A 20120-nucleotide genomic window follows, 5' to 3' on the forward strand; every position below is an offset into this window, starting at 1 on the left:
TCCTTCCTTTGGGGCCGGAGTCCTGTCCGTGGTGCCTCCACCAGGCCCTGGCCACACTGTGGGAAGGGGAGGGTGCCTTCGCCCATGGGCTTTGGCTTCCTTGGCTGGGCATGGGGTGGGCGGCAGGGCCAGCCCTCAGCAGCTGGAGGGTGGGTGCAGCAGTCGAGTGACGGGGGGTGGGAGAGGCCCTCCGAATCTCCCAGCCTCACCCACGTCCGTGACGCCCCAGTGCACTCGTTCCCTCTGTCACAACACGCGGGAGGAAGCAGCTCTGGTGGCAAGTGGAGAGGACCAAGTGGGTATGGGTGTGGGAGAGGAGATGACAGAATTCCTTTGCCCTGGGAAGGTGGGCAAGGGCCACCCACCTGCCCGCTCCACTGTGTGGGCCTGTAAGTCAGGAGAACCATCCGATGTGCCGGTGCTCCTGCCTCCTGGTGGGGACAGCGGGAGGAGGCTCGTGCAGCAGGCAGGCGAGTGGGGCGGAGGAGGGGCTGCCTGGAAACCAAGGTGGGCTCCTCCGTGCTCCCGCCCAGAGCCAGGACAGAGTTCAGGAGAGAGGTTCACCATGTCAGAGTGGCCTGTGCAACACCCTGCCCTGCTGCCCTCTCCCCTTCTGCTCTCATGACTCTGTGTTGATTGATAATGGCTGCCTCCAGCTCAGCTAAGACCCCTGAGACCTGAGGTTGACTACTGATGTCTGCCACGGGCACAGGCTGAACAATGGTTTAAGAATCTATTTCTGCCCTGGCTGCTGTGGTTCAGTGGATGGAGCGTGGGCTGTGAACCAAAGGGTCGACAGTTTGATTCCCAGTCAGGGCACATGCCTGGGTTGCAGGCCAGGTCCCCAGTAGGGGGTGCATGAGAGGCAACCATACACTGATATTTTTCTCCCTCTCCCTTCCCCTCTCTAAAATAAAATCTTTTAAAAAATCAATTTCTGTCATTCATGACTGAAAATAAATCTCAATATTTGCTGTGCTTGAAATCATTAAAAGGACTCGAGTTTGGCCCTGGACAGGTAGCTCAGATGGTTAGAGCACCGTCCCCATACGCCAAGGTTGCAGGTTTGATCCCCAGTCAGGGCACATAACAAGAATCAAACTATGAATACATGAGTGAGCGGCACAGCAAACCCATATTTCTCTCAAATCACTAAGTAAATATTTTAAAGTATTCAAGCGTGTGTCGCACCAATAAACTGGTTGGGTGAGGTTCCCCACCCTTTGGGGGTTCTTGTTTGACTCCTGAAAGTTCCACTAGTGACTCAAGTGTGTGACCAGGGGTAGAAACCACTGAACAGGACAGTTCTTTTCAACCTGTAATTTATCCACTTGCTCGGCAGATGTTGAGTGACTGTAGTGGAGAGGCTCCCACAGACCCTGCCCTCCGGGAGCCTTCACTTCCCCAAATGCAGAACTCTACAGTGGACACGCTCCTCTTCACCCTCCGCATCCAATCCGCCTTTGAGAACCTTCCTTTTATGTCTCTTATGTAACAGTGCCTGGCAAAAGGCCTGGCTCATCGCTTGTGGATTTCAACACACAGTTATTGAATGCTTGCTTTGTGTCTGGCATTGTAGTCCAAGTGCTGGGGGTTTTACTGCCGTCATGGGTCTCGCAAGCTGTGTGTGTGTGTGCTTTCTGCTCGGTGCGGAATGGAGGTGACAACAGTCGGCCAACACCGGAAACAACATACAGGTGTAGAGTCCCCATGCCCCCTGAGGCCATTCTAGAGACAAAACACACAGAGACCTCTGAAACCCGGGAGTTAGAATCACCTGGTTAACACTCTGTCCACCACTCTCCAGCCTGTCAGTCAAGGGACTGGCTCTCCCTGAGACTCAATTTCATCCTCTATGAATTGGGCAAATAAATAAGCCCCTGTGTTGCAAAAGTTATCAAAGTGAGTTTGGGAAGGTACATAGTAAGTGCCCCATAAACGCTGAATAAACCAATGTACTGTAACCACAAGGTTACATCACTGAGATAATCAATGGGATAATTATCAATGGATAATTATCAATTATCAATTATCCCATCAATGGGATAATCAGGGCCTGCGTGAAAAAGCCACTCAGTAAAGGAGGAGGTTTTCTGTCAGGACAGAGGGCTAGATCTCTTTCCCTTGGGGTAAGAATACATTTTACCATTTTTAAAGATATGTGACTAAACCATGAAGCTATCTTGTTTGGATTTTACTACTGTTTCTTACTAGGTGTGCGATCTTAGACAAGTTACTTACTTCTCTGTGCCTCAATTCCTTCATCTATTAAACACAGTAACTACCTCGGCCTGCTTCGTGACTTTTAAATAAATTGACAGATGGGGAGGGCTTAAGCAGTTCCTGACACATACTTTCAACTTTACGGTGGTCCAAACAGTGCGCAGGCGCGTTGGGGCAGTCCCGTGGGAAGCGCGGCTGGCGGCCATCTTGGTAAAGGGCAGCGACGGCAGCTTCCGTACAGTCGTCAGGTTGCGTGACTAGTGGGCTCCGCGAAGTCCAGGTCGCTTCGGCAGCGGTGGGCGGGGTGGGCGGACCACGGCGGGGGCTGCAGGGGTTGAGTGAGTGCGGTGCGTGATGGGGGAGGCGGCCGTGGCCGCGGAGCCTTGCCCGCTGCGCGAGGATAGCTTCACGCGCTTCTCGTCGCAAAGCAACGTGTACGGGCTGGCGGGTGGCGCGGGCGGGCGCGGAGAGCTGCTGGCCGCCACCCTTAAAGGCAAGGTTCTGGGCTTCCGCTACCAAGACCTCCGACAGAAAATCCGGCCGGTGGCCAAGGAGCTGCAGTTCAATTACATACCCGGTGCGTGGCGCTATGGCGTCGGGGGGCCGGGAAGGTGGTGTTAGGAAGGCTTCTGAGGCTGTGCCTGAGCTGGATTGATGGGCAAATGGGACCAGGGTGACTGAAGGGGGTCGAAGCTGGTAATCAGGGGGCTTTGGGGTCAGAGCGCAGGGATGTCAGGGGCCTGCAAGTGGTTAGGTTCCGAACTCCTCCCACCACGGTGATGATAATCAGAGCTCTCCAGAATTCAGAAGTCATGGTAATTGCAGCGGTTCAAAGTTACTGAGCCCTAAAGGTCAGGAACTGGGGGTATTGTGGTTCTAAGTCTGCCAGAAACTTGAACTTTGAACTATCCCGTCCCAGTGGATGCCGAGATTGTCTCCATCGACACCTTCAACAAGTCGCCCCCAAAGCAGGGCCTGGTCGTGGGGATCACGTTTATCAAGGTACACAGAGTCTCCTCCCCTTCTCTTCCCTCCTCACACATGGGGTGGAGCCTACTGGGTCTGACCGCAGTCCCTCCTGCCACCCCACCTCTCGTTCCCCAGGATTCAGGGGACAAAGGCAGCCCCTTCCTTAACATTTACTGTGACTACGAGCCTGGCTCTGAGTACAACCTGGACTCCATTGCCCGTAAGTGTGGCCTGGAGGGAAGGAGGCGTGGAGAAGGTGGGAGGGGCCCCTGGGGGTCCGGCGCCCACCTGCCTGTGCTCCCCTGCAGAGAGCTGCCTGAACCTGGAGCTCCGCTTCACCCCTTTCCAGCTGTGCCATGCAGAGTAAGTGAGCGCAGGCGTGAAACAATAGGGAGCGTGCGCACCTGCGGGGGAGGGGCGCCAGCCAACCAGACCGCAAACCTGTCGGAGGACCCTCAGATTCTAGTTTCATTTCTCCAGAGCCCCGTGCACTGAAGGTGTGCGTGGACCAGACTTGGCTGATGGGCTACCCTTTTGTTATTGCCAAACTAGATAATCGGCGAGTTAGTTGAGTACCTACTTACCAGCCATCTCGAATTTTCAGGTTCTGGTGTTCTGGATTTGGACATTCCAAGAACCAGAAGTGCTATTTTCTAGAGTTACAAGCTCGGAAATCCCAAGATCTGAATGTCCTACAGTTTGATAATTCTGAGTGTCGGCAAACTTTCTCTGCAAAGGCCCAGATGACCAATAGGAGGCTTTTCAGGGCCAGTGTCTGTCACAATTACTTTGCCACTCTAGCAGAAAGGCAGCCATTGACCGTAAATGAAAGGGGGTGGCTGCGTTTCAATAAAACTTTATTTATAAAAACATGCTGGGTTGGATTTGGCCTGTGGGGTCACAGTTTGCCAACCTCTGGCCCAGCAGGTGAGAGTTTAGACACTGATGTTCTGGATTCTAGCATTTGGGCGATCTACCATTCTGAGTCAGAACATCCTTGGTGTCAGTTTCTAAAAGTTCCAGCGTCTTAAAGGAGACAGATAACAGAACTAGAGCGCTAGACTTCTGGATAAAGAGGTGCTCGTGTCCTGGGCTTCTGCGACCCATTCTAGAGCTCTTTGTGCCATTTCCAAATCACACCTGAATGAAGGTGCTAGCAAATGAGGGCTCTCAAAACACAAGGCACTGGCCTGCAACTCCTCGTGCAGTTCTGCATCCTGAGGTTCTAGCTCTGGGACCAGTGGCCGGCTCGATCCCAGGATGTTCTTGCACACAGGGATTTTTGCAAGAGGGTTCTACACACACTCTCAGCCACACTCAGGCTCTGCCACGGTGGGGTCCTAGATTTCTCTGCTTCCAGGGTCCAGGTCGGGGATCAACTGGAGACCGTGTTTCTCCTGAGTGGGAACGACCCAGCCATTCATCTCTACAAGGAGGTGAGGTGGGGGGCGGGGAGGTACCTGGTGGGCATAGCCCCCCTGGGCCCTCATGGGCTGGCCACTGACTCCAGGCAGGGCTTGGGTCTTGGTTCCCCCAGAACGAGGGGCTCCATCAGTTCGAGGAACAGCCTGTGGAAAACCTCTTCCCAGAGCTCACAGACCTGACCAGCAGGTAGGAGAGCCCCCGAAAGCAGCCAGGTGGGGCCAGGGCCAGGGCCTCCGAGCAGTTGGGGGCCAGGAATGGACCCCTAGAGAAAGTGGGCAGTGAGGAGTACCTCAGAGAGATCGGGCGGCAGCGGGGTCCCAAGGCTACCGAGCAGGGCCAGATGTTCCTGGGGACGTGGGACTGGGACCCAGTGACAGCCCGCAGCCCCTCTCTCCGCCCGCTCACCCACCAGCGTCCTCTGGCTTGACGTCCACAACCTCCCGGGCACGTCCCGGCGACTCTCCGCGCTCGGCTGTCAGAGTGGTTATGTCCGCGTGGCCCACGTGGACCAGCAGAGCCGAGGTCAGGCAGGGTGAGGGGCGGGGCCGGCGTGGGGCGGGGCCGGGCAGCCGAGGGGCGGGGCCCTGAGTGCTCACCCTCCACGCAGAGGTGTTGCAGACCTGGACAGTCCTGCAGGATGGCCCCATCTCCCGAGTGATCGTGTTCAGACTCTCGGCCCCCACGGGTGAGCTCTGGACATGGGGACAGCTCCGCGGGCTTGGCTCCCCTCGCCTGTGTTTGTACCCTGCCTGCCACCCTGCCCTCTGTCCCTCCCACGGAGCCACAACGAGTCCCTTCACTCCCCTCCACACCCTCAGACTGTCGCTTCCGGTTCCGGCCTCCGTGCTGTCATCTGAGACCTGCGGCGGACGTCCCCCTTTACCCTGGTGTCTGACCTTCACCCCTTGCGCAGTGACTCTGCTCCCCTCTCCATCCTCACTCCGCCTCCGGCTGTGCTCCAGCCCCAGGCTCCTCCTGAGGACTCGCGCTGTCCCACCCCCCGCGGTCTCCCCTGTCCCCGCACGTCGCTCTGTCCATCTTACCGCCGTCTGCCCTTCACTGGTGTCGGCCTTGGCCTGACCCCCTCTGTCCCCCAGGCTGATGTTTCTTCTTCCTCCCACTGTCATTCCGACTCTGGTCTAACCTTGGACTTGCCCGCTGTCACCCACCTTTGTGGCCTCGGCTGTCGTGGCCTTGGACCTTCTCTCCCATCCCCTAACACCTGCTCCTCCCCCTCCTGGTGTCCGACCCGTCACCCTCTCGTGGTCTGACCTCTGACCCCACCTCTAGAGCACGAAGGTCCAGCCCACATCGCTCACTGAGGGGAGCGAGCTCTGAGGCGGAGCCTGGAACCTGCCCCTCAGACCTGCCCCCCCCCACTATGTCCTTTCCCCAGAGACCCAGGACGGGCCGCCGCGGGAGGAGTACAGCGTGCTCGTGGCCAGCATGCTGGAGCCGGCCGTGGTGTACCGGTGAGGGGCTGGGGCCCCTGGGGGCCGTCTAACCTCACGCCTCTGCCCTGTGGTCTGACCTCGGCCTTCTCGGCAGAAAGTACCCCCGGGCGAGGTTGTTCGGGGCTGGGCAGGGAAACGTGTTTAGGGAGGGGGTGCGGGTGTTTAAGGGAAGAACTCGGAGGGGGTGTGTGGAGCGGGCACTGAGGTGTCCACTCTGCAAATGGGTCGCAGCCGCCTCTTGGTGAGAAAAGCTGCTTTGTAGCACTCGCCCATTCCTGTGGTGTAAACACCCCCACCACGGCGGGGTTTCAGGGTTTTGGCTGCTGGCGTGGAGCCAGCAGGCTTGCAGGCTTCTGAAACTTCCTCGGCTCTGGTGAGCCAGCTCCAGGCGGCTGGGGCACGCTGGTGGGCAGTGAGGATGTCCCAGTGGGGACCAGGCTCTGCCGGCTCCACGGGGACAGTGTGGGTGTCTAGACCCCCAAGGGAACCACACAGGTTTCCATCTGGGAGTGAAATGGCCCCGCCTCCGGGGGCCAGTGAGCTCCACACACGGAGTGGCAGATGGGGACGCTCAGAGTAGAGGGTGTGTGCCCCGCGGTGGAGATGAAGGTGACCCGGTTGGGGCTGAGGGTGTCTGGAGTTCATGGGTAACTGCGTGTTTAGACTTTCCAAGTGGAGCGGTGTGGGTGCCCAGCCGGGGGCCTGGCGCTGAGGGTGGTGGGTGCTGCGGCCTGACCTCAGCCTCCCCCCTCGGTGGGGACCCTCAGGGACCTGCTGACCCGGGGCCTTGAGGACCAGCTTCTCCTGCCTGGCAGTGACCAGTTTGACAGTATCCTCTGTGGCCTGGTCACCGACATCGATCTGGACGGGCAGCCAGAAGTCCTGGTGGCCACCTACGGACAGGTGGGACCCGAGGGCGGGACTGACACCTGCCTGACCCCTCCACTGCCCCGCTCACCCTGTGTGACCTCAGCCCCCTCTGCCCCCGACACACACAGGAACTGCTCTGTTACAAGTACTGCGGCCCCGAGCGCGGACTCGCCGAGCCTGGGTTTCGCCTCCTTTGGCAGCGGGGCTTCCCCAGCCCGCTGCTGGCCATGGCGCACGTGGACCTGACGGGGGATGGGCTGCAGGAGCTTGCTGTGGTCTCTCTGAAGGGCGTGCACATCCTGCAGGTGGCTGGGGTCCCTCAGAGCAGAGCCAGACGGGGCAGCCCGGAACCTCCATTGCCTTTCCACGTCCAACTACTGGGGTCTGACCTCTGACCTCCCCGTGGCCCACCCCCTCCCTGAGGCCGCAGTGAACGTTTGTTTCTGAACCCGGCATCCCCTTCTCCTCCCCTCTGGTCCATCCCAGGATCCTTTCCCACGGTGTCTAGCCTGGGTTCTTTCTGCCCGCGTCCAGCCTGGCTGCCCCTTCTGAGGCTCCGCTTGGGCTGTCCTGTGGTCTGTCCTGTGGGCTGTCCTGTGGTCTGTCCTGTGGTCTGTCCCCCAGAGCTGGGGCTGAGGTCCGACCTCGGGGGGGAAAAGACGCAGGTCGTACCCCACGGGGAGCTCCGTGGGGAGGTCCCAGCCAGACCGCAGGGGAAGAGGTCAGTCGGGCAGTGGGGGCAGGACTTCCCTCTCACTGCCCCACCCGCCCCATCCGCTTCCCACCGTCTGTCAGCACTGCGGTCACTTCTAAGCCCTTTCCCTGAGATCGCCTCTGCCCCTTCGATGAGGTCCCACCTCAGACTCCCCGACCACGCTCTAACTCTGTCCCTCATAGGGGGACGCGAGCCTCTCTTTTCCACTTCATTTGTGCCTCCTCTGTCCCGTGGGCTTGTCCTTTTCTGCCACGGGGTCACCTTTGTCTCTGCCCCGTGGTCCGACCTCAGCCTCTCAGTGGTCAGGCCCCTCCACATAATTCATTCTCTCTCTCTCTCTCTCTCTCTCTGATCCATCCCACCCCCTTCCACCCAGGTGGGTCAGGGCTTTGCTCCCCCCACTGGGAATTCACGCAAGGCCGTCCCCACTGGGTCTGACCTCCACCCTGCCAGCAACCCCTTCCCACCCCCACGCTGAGGTTTGCTCTCCGGGCCGCCTTTGGGGCGGTCTGACCCGCACCCCTGCACCCCTGCACCCCTGCAGCTCTCAGCCCCTCCTCCTCCTCCCTGTTCCCACAGCACAGCCTGATCCAGGCCTCGGAGCTGGTCCTGACGCGGCTTCGGCGCCAAGTGGAGCAGAGCAGACACCAGCCAGGGAGGCTGGGCCCGGGGCCTGCTGGGACACCGGCCTCCTGAGCACCCACCCACGGGGGCGCCCACCTGCAGCCCTTCCTGGAGAGGGGAGAACCCCGAAGGAGGGAGTGGTCTGCCCGGGTCCCCGGGGGCCGGAGCTGTGAGTCCCGCCCCAGGCTGCCCTGCGACCTCGCCTGACACTCCTCCGGGCCTCAGTGTCCCCCTTGGAAAATGGGATGGGCTCACCCAACCCCCCTTGTGCCCCCGGTTGGCCAGCCAGCGATGATTTACACGCCCAAAGGAACTGAACTCTCCGCCGTCTTGATCCTTCTGTTCAGCGAGCGCCGGGCGAGAGCCTGGCACCCTGGGTCTCGCGCCACGCGCCCAGAAGAACAGAGGGTGGGGGAGACCCAGAGGTGGGACGGAGGAGAGACGGCGGCACAGACCTCGGAGGGAAGACTCGCCCGGGCCCAACAGCAGGGCCGACGTCAGGCCACTGTGGGGAAGGCAGGACTGTGAGGGAAGGGCCCGAGGCGGGGCCCTGGCAGGAAGCTCTGGATCTGAGATGAGGTCCCAGTGGGAAGACAAGGAAACTGAGTCTCAGAGGAAAGGGTGGCGCAAAGGACTGCTTTGGGGAGCCCGAGCGTCTGAGGCCAGACCCCTGTGAAGAAGGCTGAGGCCGGACTCCGCCAGAATCTCGGCGGTTTGCCCTGACTGGTGTGGCTCAGTGGATGGAGCTCCGGCCTGTGAACCAATGGGTCGCCAGTTCAGTTCCCAGTCAGGGCACAGGCCTGGGTTGCGGGCCAGGCCCCCATTAGGGGGCACACGAGAGGCAACCACACATTGATGTTTCTCTCCTTTCTCCCTTCCTTTCCCTCTCTCTAAAAATAAATAGTCTTTAAAAAAATACCATGATTCGACTCTGTGCCGAGGGCCAAGATTAGAGCCCAGTTGGACCCCCACGACGGAGTACTGAGGAAGGACTGGGGGTGTACCGTGCCGGGAAGGAACCTAGTCCTGAATGAAAAGCCCAGAGGACTGGGGTCCAGGGAGTGGGAGACCCAGCTGGTGGCCGCAGCCCCTGGCTGTAGGAATCACCTCGTTCTGTGGCACCAGGAGAAGGGGTCAGAGGCCTACATCACGGGGACCCTGGAGGGCCAGGGTGACAGAAGAAGTTCCGCCCTCCCCCACCAGAGCCCAGCGATAGAATCAGGGTCAGGAGGGTCCAGGAGGAATTCCTGAGCAGGATCCAAGCTGGTGGGGAAGGTGGGCTCCTTCCTCCCGGGGCCAGAGGGTGGGTGGGACTCCGCTTCCTGAGGGAGAGAGGTCAGTCTGGCCACCTGCCTGCTACCGTGGAAGTCCACCCGATGGTCTGATCCCCGCACCGACGGTGACAGCCAAGCTGCCGGTCGCCTGCAGTGGTCTGTGGGAGGCAGCCCGCCAGTTCTCAGAAGCCCTGTCTTCACCTCCCCCGAACCCAGGCTCAAGCGTGGGAAATAGCAGGGAGCGGAGCATCGTCCTCACGATCAGGGTCCCTCCCCCCTGCTGCCCACCTGTTCCTTCCCCTTCGTCCTGGGCAGGAGTGGGGTTGTGGGCGAGTTTGGTTGGTGATGGTGCGGGTCTGTGAAGCATGCGCACCCTGAGGAGGGGAGTGTGCAAACGTGTCCACTTCGGGACGCTTGAATTTGTCTTCAAGGGCCTGGGCCACCACCCTGGCTGGTGTGGCTCAGTGGATTGAGCGCCGGCCTGCAAACTGGAAGGTCTCCTGTTCGATTCCCAGTCAGGACACATGCCTGGGATGCTGCCTAGGTCCCCAAGAGGGGGCGCACAAGAGGGAACCACACAGTGATGTTTTCTCCCTCCCTCCCATCCCCTCTCTCTAAAAAATAAAGTTAAAAAAAAAGGACAGTATGCTTTCTGACTTCCCGCCCCAGGCTGTGTAGTGAGTGACAGGTGAAGGGGGTGGAGCCTGGCCCTGGTGGGTGTGGCTCAGCACAGCTGGAGAATCACCCTCCAACCAAAACGTGGCAAGTTCCGGGTCAGGGTACCTGCCTGGGTTGTGGGTTCAATCCCCGGTCCCGGCGATGTTTCTCTTCCTCTCTCCCTTCTCTCTCTAAAAAACGATGAAAGGAGTGTCCTCAGGTGAGAATTAAAAAAAAAGTGTAGTCACAGAGGCGTCCAGCCCGCATCCCGCAGGCCGAGTGCTGCCCAGGATGGCTATGAATGTGACCCAACACAAAATCATAAATTTACTGAAAGCATCAAGATTTTTTTTGTGATTACATATCACAATGTATTCAGTGTAAGGCCAAGACAACTCTTCTTCCGGTGTGGCCCAGAGACACCAAAAGGTCGGACACCCCTGCTGGAGCCCAAAGCCACATGTCCCTCTGTGCCTCGGTTTCCCTCTCCGTAAAATAAAGCTAATAGTACCTACCTCACAGGGTTGGTACGAGGGTGAGTTGTGTCCATGTGTCAAGTGCTTATAAAAATTTTGGAAGACTGAGCCCTGGCTGGTGTAGCTCAGCAGATTGAGCACGGGCCTGTGAAGCAAAGGGTCGAAAGTTCGATTCCCAGTCAGGGCACATGCCTGGGTTGCAGGCCAGGTCCCCAATAGGGGACGCATGAGAGGCAACCACACATGGATGTTTCTCTTCCACTCTTTCTCCTTCCCTTCCCCTCTCTCTAAAAATAAATAAATAAAATATTTTTTAAAAAATTCGGAAGAGTGTAACAATGCCTGACCCCGTGGTAAGGACGTGTGAGCAGCAGCTGCTGGTATTATTATTAACGGGTGCCTTCGTGGTTGCTGCTGGCCGGCCTGAGGCTTCTGTCCGCCGGCCCGGCTTGTGAATTTGGATCTGGCCGGCTAAACATGCCTGTCCTCCGCCCAGTTCTGAGCGCCTGTAACTATTTGTAGCTTTTCTTGCGTCTCTGACCCTTATATGGATCAGAGACCGTATGTGTGTTGGGGATGGGGGCGGAGGATGCCTCGGAAATGACAGACACGAGCGCCCTCCGCCGCTGTCCCTGCCGGTGGTGCTGAAGCCGGTGGGTGGGTGGGTGGGTGGGTGGGTGGGAGGCTGAGGCCGCCTCCTCCCGTCGCGGCCCCTGCAGGCCCCTCCCCAAGCCTCCCCGCCCACGGCAGCCTCCCTTCCCCCGCCTCTTCCTCCTCCCTCGCCGCCAGCTCCCCGTCCCCCGTGTCCCTCCCCCTTCCTCCTCTCCTCCCTCGGTCCCCTTCCCTCCCCTCTCCCCCGCTCTCTCTCTCTCAGTCTCCAGCTCCTCTCTCCCTCTCTTTCTCTCTCTGTCTCTCTCTCAGTCAGGCAGAGTCACCCACCACTGCCCTCCCGGGGCTGGGGGGACCTTTCCCAGGCTGTAGCTGCAGGTAAGAGACCGCCAGAGCGGTGGGGGCATGTGTCTGCCCAGGCTGGTGGAGGGGGGCGTTTGTGGAGCCCGGGGCCGCTTCTCCCTGAACTCATTTATGGCGGGTGGGGGGCTGCAGAGTCTAGGCGGGGGATACCAGGGCCCTTCGGCGGGGTGGGGGCGCCAGCAGCACCCCATGTCTCAGCCCCTCCTGCATTCTAGGGAGCATGGCAGGCTGGGTGGGGGTGCCCCTCCTGGGCACGGAGGGGACGAGAACAGCCCACGCCGTCTGGGGAAGGTCTGGGGAAGCCCCCCCACACCCCCCCTCTGGAGCGCGCCACCTCCGCCCCCCACTTCCTGTGTCTGGGTCTCCCCGTCTGTGGCGCGTCTCCCAGGGGTCTCCAGTCTGCGGGGTGCGCGCCTGTCTCTCCGAGTTCCGCGCCACTCTCCGTCTCCCTGCGTCTCTCTGGGCTCTGGTTCCGCCCGCGTCTCCCGGTGCCCGGTCCATTCTGTGCGTTCCCAGAGCTCCGTCTCTGTCTACATAAGTCCTCCTTCCTCTCTCGCCATCTCTGTGTGTTTCCACTGTCTCAGCTTTCCTGTGGCTCTGTCTGTCTGTCCCCACGTCAGGGTGTGTGTCTTCCTCCGCCTTCCCTGCCCCTGTCCCTCTGTCTCTCGGGGTCTGGCCCCCACCTCTCTCTCTTCCTCCTCCTTCTCTTAACTCTCCCGCACACCTTTGCCTCCACCCCTGGCAGCGGGGGGACCCGGAGGAACAAGAACCTCCCGGCAGAGTGGGCTCCCCCAGAAGGTGAGGAGTCCCCAAACTCCTCTCCCTTCTGCAGACAAGCTCCCTCCCACCCATCCAGCCGGCGCGCACCCTGTTCCTCCCGGAAGACCGAGTCCTGGAACTCCCCACTTGTTCCCGGCTTTCTGAGGCCAGTCAGGTTTCTGAGACCTCAAGAGGTCTCACCCGGACCCTCTGCAGCACAGGTGGAGCCAGCCCTTTCTTCCCTGTGGCCTCCCCATTCCTCCTCATATGGAGCAGACCAGTCCTGCCTGCAGTCTGACTTCCGCATCTCTTGCTGTTTGTCCATTCACGACTTATTCAGCCTCTTCACAATTTCTGAGCAGCTTTCCTACTCCGGGCACAGCACTAGGTCCAAGGCCAGTCCCTCCTGCAGTCTCGCCTCCACCCCACGCACCCCATTCAGTCCTGTCTTCTTGTGGGGATGGACCTCAAAAGCTACCCCACCACCCACTGGCGGCGTCGAGAGGGCCCTTCTGAGTCTTGAGGTCCCTGGCCAATACCTTCCTTCTTTCCTGGAGGGAAGGGGCCCCAGAGGAGGTGGGCGACAGTGGGCGATGAGGGGGGAGGGGTGCACCTGAATGTGCAGCCCACGCCAGGGTGGGGCGAGGCCTCGGGTGCCCACCCGTGGCCCCCGATGGGTGAGAAAGGGCACTAGCGTGGGAGTCCCACAAACTGAGCTGCCATCTCTGCTCTGCCCCTCACCTGAAGCTGTGTGGCTTGGCCAAGCTCTTTCCCTCCTAGACTTCAGTTTACCCAGTTTACCCATTGGCGTATTAAAGCACTGAGCAGTGTGTGTGTGTGTGTGTGTGTGTGTGTGTGTGTGTGTGTGTGATCTCCAGCTGTGAGGGTGCAAGGCTCCCCCTGAGGCAGTAAGCGTGCATGTTCAGAAGCCCGGGTCCCCACCTCACAAATCTCTTCCCCACCTTCCGCATTTATTTCAGGAGCAGCGGGCACCCCCTGCCCCCTCCGCCAGCACAGTCAGGTCCACCCTTCCCTCATGCCAGGCTGGACCCCTCCTGGACCTTTCTCTAGGGATGACCCAGCTGGCCGCCAGCCCGCGGCAGTGGAGAGAGAGAGAGAGAGAGAGCCCCGGGAGAGGGTGTCAGCCATCTGCCCGCCCGGCTCCCACCCTGGCCTCCACCTGATCCCTTTGCCCCTGGATTCCAGACCCAGATTAGGTTTCGGTGCTGCTGATGGAGCGGGAGAGGCAGAGGCAGGAACCTGGAGGAGGGAGGGCCCCCGGCTGTCCCCGGGGACAGGACTCAGACCTCGTGCTGTTCATCTCACAAATATTTATCTTGTGCTTTCTCTCCTCTCCGAAGGCCTCTGTGAGAGGCAGCCAGGTTTTTGAGGAAAGGGGATTGGACCGGCTGTTGTCTCCAGCCCCTGGGCAGGGAGAGCGGGCACAGCAGCTCTCCAGGACCCCGGCCTCCCTGGAGGGCGACAGAGGGAGGGACAGGTGGTTAGACAGAGGGGGGAACTTCCCAGGCCACGGCCCCTTCCACGAGAGAGAGAGGGGAGTAGACGCTGTAGATGGATTCCCGACTCCCAGGTGGCCCTTGTTCTTCCTGAAAGCTGGGGAGGAGGGTGGGGGAAAAGCATGAGTCTTTGCTTTGGATCCTGGTGGGTTTGTAATTATGCCTAAGTCGTTGCTAATTAGGGGGCTGCTAATTAGACATATCATTAGAGGACCTGCCGATGGAGGCTAATTGTGCGGTGGCCCTTTAAGAATCACCCCCCTCTCCCGCCTACACACACACACACACACACACACACACACACACACACTCCTTTCCCAGGGAGGTTCTGCCAACACGCTGCTGCTCCCTCTCTCCCGGAGCAGCCAGCCAGCCCCCTGCCCGGGAGTGTGTGAGTAGGTGGGTGTGCATTGGGAGCAGGCTGTGGGTTAGACTCTGGGAAGAACTTTTTTCAGACAGAAATGGAAGATGCTGGAAGAAATGAGGCTGGTGATGGAGAGGGGTCGGGGTTGGTGGAGGCTCGGAGGACCCCTCCCTTCCTCTCTCACTTCCTTTTTTTATAGCCTATTGGGTTGGCATGGCAACGCAGGGGGCGGAGGAGCTGGAGGTCTGGGCCACTCCTGGAGAGAGACATTGGGAGCCACAGAGTCGCTGCTGGGAGGCTCCGGGCCCATTGTTGCCCCCGGCTGAGCCTTGGTCTTCTCATCTGTGAAATGGCTGCAGACTCCTCCGGGGGGGCTGGTGCCGTTTTGAACAGGAAGCGCAGGGCAGGCAACGTGTGAGTGGAGGCCTTGAGGGGCAGAGGGAGTGGACAGCTGGAGAAGACAGTCTGGCGAAAGGGGATCGGCAGGTGCAAAGTCCCTGAGGCAAGACCTTGCCCGGTGTGTATGTCGGGGGACCAGTGAGGAGCTAGTGTGGCTGGGGCCGACTGCGTGAGGAGAGAGATGGGGCCGGAGGCGGATTGGTGGTGAGCCGGGCGGAGGGCTGCGGTGCTCTGAGCAGGAAGCGAGCCGGAGAGGCTTCTGAGCAGAGGAGAGACCCAAACGGATTTGCAATTTTCAAAGGAGACCTGGACAAAACAGAGAGATAGCCACTCGAACCCAGGACCCGAGGCAAGAAGAGAATATTAAAACAGGAGAGACCCCATACCCACAAACGGAACAAAACCCCCCAAACAGGGTTCATGTGCCACGTAGCTCACCGAGATCAGGGGTACTGGAGAGACCCCCAGGAGAGGGAAAGATGCGGGGCGGGTCTTCCAGCACAGCCCCACTTGAGGCAGACAGACACACAGACACCCCAGCTGCTACCACTGCGCAGACTCCGAGCAGGAAAGGCCGAGTCAGAAATGTCAGAATCACCCTAATGAATCACTTTCAGCAGCTTGCCTCCCCGACTAAATCATTCAGCCTGTGTTTTTGGTTTGTTTGCTTTTAAAAAGATTTTCTTTCTTTACTTTGAGAGAGAGGGGGAAGGAGGAGGAAAGAGAGGAAGAGAAACATCAGTGTGTGCTTGCCTCTTGCATGCCCCCTACTGGGGGACCTGGCCCACAACCCACGCACGTGTCCTGACTGGGAATCAAATCAGCAACCCTTTGGTTTGCAGGCTGGTGCTCAGTCCACTGAGCCACACCAGCCAGGGCTCAGCCTGCGTTTTCTGTGCCTTGCATGTCTATGAGATTCATCTGTGTCATTGGGTGTAGCAGAAGCCCACTCCCTTTTCAGTGCTGTATAGTATTCCACGGTGTGCCCCCCACCCCACCCCTTGACATATTTCTCCCTTTTACTGCTGAAAAGTATCTGTGTTATTTCATGATGGCAGCTGTTATCCATAAAGCTGCCATGAAGGCCCTCGTATGTGTCTTTTGGTGGACACATGACCTATTTCTCTTGGGTCCCCGCCCGGGAGCGGAATCGCTGAGTCGTAGTTTGCGCAATGTTTGGCTACCGTTTCCCGAAGTGGCCGGGCCGAGTGAGGCTCCCATCTGCTGCGCGTCTGTCTTTATCTTGTCGTGTCTTTTCTCCCTTGGTCTGTGTCTCTCCCTCAGTCCCCATCCTCACAGCTGCCGCCTCAGTCCCAACCCCCAGCAGACCTTGAGGATGAGTCCTGCGCGTCAGGCAGGGCTGTGCTCCCCTCACCCTGTCTTCCTCCTCCTCTCCCCCCCCCGCAGGACCCCACCGCCCTCCATGGCTCCCCTGGCCTTGGTGGGGTTCACGCTCCTCCTGGGGGCTCCCCCGTGCTCGGGGGCAGCCACCCCGACCCCCTCTCTGCCACCTCCCGCTACCAATGACAGCGACGCCAGCACGGAGGTCTGCCAGGGCTCCAACCGCTGCCAGCCGGGGGTCCTACTGCCCGTCTGGGAGCCCGACGACCCGTCCCTGGGCGACAAGGCAGCCCGGGCCGTGGTCTACTTTGTGGCCATGGTCTACATGTTCCTGGGCGTGTCCATCATCGCCGACCGCTTCATGGCGTCCATCGAGGTCATCACGTCCAAGGAGAAGGAGATCACCATCACCAAGGCCAACGGCGAGACCAGCGTAGGCACCGTGCGCATCTGGAACGAGACGGTGTCCAACCTCACGCTCATGGCCCTGGGCTCCTCGGCGCCCGAGATCCTGCTGTCCGTCATCGAGGTCTGCGGGCACAACTTCCAGGCGGGCGAGCTGGGCCCCGGCACCATCGTGGGCAGCGCCGCCTTCAACATGTTTGTGGTCATCGCCGTCTGCATCTACGTCATCCCGGCCGGCGAGAGCCGCAAGATCAAGCACCTGAGGGTCTTCTTCGTCACGGCCTCTTGGAGCATCTTTGCCTACGTCTGGCTTTATCTCATCCTTGCTGTCTTTTCCCCAGGTGTGGTCCAGGTGAGCAAGGACCCGGGGACACCTTCCTGGTGCCCGTGTGTCTGACAAACCCAGAGGGGTGGTTCCCCGGGGCTCGGAGGGTCGACTCCTGCACCTGCGGAAATGCATGCTCGCCTGCGAGAGGGCCGCCAGCTACGCCGTGTGGGGGACGCACGGCACGAGAGCTTGGGGCTGGAGCCCAGCGGGTGCCCCCAAACCTTGTCTAGATGGGTCTGCAGACCCTGGAAAGGGCTCATCTGTCCAGAGTGGGGTGCCTTTTGCAATGCGCCCATCCTTTTAACTCTGGCCCGGGTACCCCATGCGCTGCCAGGGTCCTTGTGATGTGTGGGAGGTAGACAGCAGTTCACAGTGTAGCCAGGTATTTGCTAGGTGTGTTCACGCTTCCCTGCTCCCCCCGCTTTGTGCATTATTTATTGCTACTTTTGCAATAAGGCACCGCCCCCCCTTTGCACAATTCATGCCGCAGCTGCCCGATCCAGCGTTGTGTTTTCTGACAGCGCTAATTGATTTGGGGAACTTGGTGCCATTTGCATAATTCACCCATGGACGTGCTCAAAGTCGTGCCCACATCTGGGTCATCAAACTCTGTATTTACCAGCTATGCGGGCCGTGGTCTGCACCCTTCGTTCATTATTCATCATCCAGTGCTGGCGTGAGGATAATTTATGCCGCCTCACTGTAATTCACACTCCCTTCAGCGTAGGTAGAAGCTCAGGCCACAGCAAAGACCACTTTGCATAATTTATTCCAAGAGCGAGACAGAATTGAAACCCAGCTGCATAATTACACCCACACGCACATACCCATTTGCCTCGCGTTTGTCCAGTGTCTTAACCCACACCCTGCGGAGCCTTCCTTTAAAACATTTGCCTAATCTAGTTTCCACCATCCGGAGACACGGCTGTCTACATTTGCATAATTTATTTATGGGCCTGCCTAATTTATTCACACGCGTGCATAATTTATTTGAGGCTACCCAGGATTCCTTCACACATGGGGAATCTATTCACGTGTATCAGTCCGTTTTTGCCGGTTCCGTGTTTCTTTCCAGGGAGGATCTGAGGGTAGAGGCATGAAATTCTTTGCAGGTGAAGGTACGGAGAGGAAAGGGGCAGATGGCGCCAGAAGACAGAGACGAGGGAGGGGGAGAGACAGTTGCTATGACGAACGAGTTTCCTGGTGGCCATAGCGAAAAGTACAGAGTGGTGCGTCCCAGTTCTCAGCCGCTGTTAAGAAGGACGGTCTCCTGACTTAGGTTTTCAAAACTGTCTTTGATGAGGATTTACACCCAAACCGTGAGACGAATCTCAGGCACCCCGGATGAGAGGTGGGGTAGGGATGGGCGTGGAGAAGAGATGCCCCCCCCCCCCATAGAAGGAGCTGGCCCCGATGTGGGGAACCGAGGACATGAGACTTCATGGTTCTGGGTGAAGTAGCCACGGAGGGCCCTTCTGGGAGTAATGACAGAGACCAGACTGAAGGGACATTTCTGTGAAATGACTGAAGGAACTGGCCTGAGGGAAAGATGTCGCCAGTGTCTCCTAGATGCAGCGAGCTGCGACAGTGACAGGATTGGTCTGGCTCTGGATTTTCTCCAGGAGGGCTGTGTGGCCTCAGGCAAAATCTGTACCCTCTCTGGGCCTCAGTTTTCACATTCCAACCCTGGAAGGGGGTGGAACTAGACCCACTGCTTCTTAACTTCATACCAGAAGCTCCTTTTTTTAATAAGAGATATTTTGTTGTATCCCTTCTAATCTGCTGATACAAGAAAGATTCTTAGATAATAAGAAAGAGGGCTTCTAGCCTCAGAGTTGCGTGAACCCTGGAGCCAGGGGCCTGGGTTCAAATCCCAACTCTGCTGCTTTTGCGCTGTGTGGCCTTGGTCCAGTTCCTTACCTGCTCTGTGCCTCAGTTTCCCCCGCCAGCTGGGGATCGTCATAGTACTAACCTCAGAGGACGACATGAGGACCAGTGATTGCTGCATGTAGAAGGACTTCGAACAGCCAGCCGGGGCCTCATCATGACCTTTCATGTCGTCCTGCCAGAACATTTGCTCCTGGAAACACACACTGTTCTATGAGAGATGGTTTTCCTTTATGTCAAAGTTCGGGCATGGTACTGACTTTGGGAAGCCAGCCACATAGGCAAGTTCTAGTTCATCCATGAGAAGAACGGCTCGGCTCTGCCTGCTGTGGCTCAGTGGATTGAGCACAGGCCTACTAACCAAAAGGCCACCGGTTCAATTCCCACTCGGAGCACACGCCTGGGTTGCAGGCCAGGTCCCCCGTTTGGGGCCTGTGAGAGGCAATCACACTGATGTTGCTCTTCTTCTCTCTCTCCCTTCCCTTCTCTATGCAAATAAATACATAGAATCTTTAAAAACTAAGTCACAATGAGGGAGCCCAATGCTGGCACCTACTTATAAAGAACAAGTTTGGGATTAAAGGACAAAGAAAGATGAGAGGCCGTTCCATGCGAGGACTCGGGATTCAGGAGGAAGAGCAGGTAGCCACAAGGTTAAAAATGAGCGTATTCAACATGCCTTAAACCATACAGAAAAATGCCTCATATATACATAAGAGCAAGTTGAGTTAGTTCTAGACTCCAATTATTATTTTTTTTATTATTTTGATTTTCGAGAGAGGGGAAGGGAGAGAGAGAGAGAGAGAAAAACATCGATGTGAGAGAGAAACATGGATTGGCCGCCTTCTGTACGTGTCCTGACTGGGTACAGAACCTGCAACCCAGGCGTGTGCCCTGACTGGGAATCAAACTGGCGACCTTTTGTTTGCCCAACCAACTGAGCCACACCAGCCAGGACTAGACTCCAGTTATTACAGGCAGGGTTTTCAGTAGGAGGTTTTGAAGTCAGGCAGGATATGAGACAATTCTGTATCATGGGCGGCTGTCCCATGAGTCGCTGGATGTCACCAGACGGGGATCATATCCCTGTCCCCAATTATGGCGGCAATCCATATGCACCCCTAGATTTTTGATACCCCCTCTTGGGGGCGTTCCTGTCTCACTCTTCTCCCAAGGAGGGCAAGTTCACATGCCCCTTTGCCCCCTTTTTTTCCCCAAAGATTTTATTTGTTTAGCATGCACTCCCTGCTGGGAACTGGCCTGCAACCCAGGCATGTGCCCTGACTGGGAATCGAACCACAATCCTCTGGTTCACAGGCCCGCGCCCAATCCACTGAGCTACACCAGCCAGGGTTCCACATGCCCTTTTGCAGTGGGTCCTTTAAAAGGAAGATGGGAATCTGCTAGAATCCCCTTTTACTGTTGATTTTAACTTTTTAAAATCCTCACCTGAGGATGTTT

The 20120-nt window shown here is 58.2% G+C and overlaps 2 protein-coding genes across 6 annotated transcripts in view; both read left to right on the forward strand.

Annotated features, from left to right (window-relative positions):
- Window positions 1–2466: 2466 nt before the first annotated feature.
- On the forward strand, window positions 2467–9180 carry KPTN (kaptin, actin binding protein). The gene is made up of 12 exons (XM_037155131.2): window positions 2467–2800; window positions 3143–3225; window positions 3328–3412; window positions 3501–3555; window positions 4553–4628; window positions 4730–4803; window positions 5030–5139; window positions 5225–5302; window positions 6014–6089; window positions 6839–6974; window positions 7070–7246; window positions 8236–9180. Exons 1-12 carry the CDS (start codon window positions 2578–2580, stop codon window positions 8350–8352), a joined length of 1290 nt encoding a protein of 429 aa, XP_037011026.2. The 5' UTR covers window positions 2467–2577; the 3' UTR covers window positions 8353–9180.
- Window positions 9181–11549: 2369 nt separating this feature from the next.
- The window catches only part of SLC8A2 (solute carrier family 8 member A2), a 28819-nt gene continuing 20248 nt past the window's right edge, over window positions 11550–20120 (forward strand). For 4 of the 5 annotated variants that reach the window (XM_037155140.2, XM_053668215.1, XM_037155137.2 and 1 more), the window contains exons 1-2: window positions 11550–11674; window positions 16106–16796. In XM_037155140.2, the coding sequence (XP_037011035.2) occupies window positions 16122–16796 (675 nt within the window). In that variant the 5' untranslated portion in view covers window positions 11550–11674; window positions 16106–16121. Of the gene's footprint in view, window positions 11675–14266; window positions 14335–16105; window positions 16797–20120 lie in introns of those variants that run through there. The other variant, XM_053668210.1, reaches the window with a different exon arrangement.

This window comes from Artibeus jamaicensis, unplaced genomic scaffold, assembly GCF_021234435.1.
Source record: "Artibeus jamaicensis isolate MK-2021 breed Jamaican fruit bat unplaced genomic scaffold, CSHL_Jam_final contig_1526, whole genome shotgun sequence".
NCBI lineage: Eukaryota > Metazoa > Chordata > Mammalia > Chiroptera > Phyllostomidae > Artibeus > Artibeus jamaicensis.

Bases quoted from the DNA above. Each gene is read 5' to 3' on its own strand.
- KPTN (XM_037155131.2), top strand. From the start codon at position 2,578: ATGGGGGAGGCGGCCGTGGCCGCGGAGCCTTGCCCGCTGCGCGAGGAT. The intron at 3,556-4,552 runs GTAAGTGAGCGC...CTCTGCTTCCAG, and splicing joins TTCCAGCTGTGCCATGCAGA to GGTCCAGGTCGGGGATCAAC. The intron at 4,629-4,729 runs GTGAGGTGGGGG...TGGTTCCCCCAG, and splicing joins CCATTCATCTCTACAAGGAG to AACGAGGGGCTCCATCAGTT.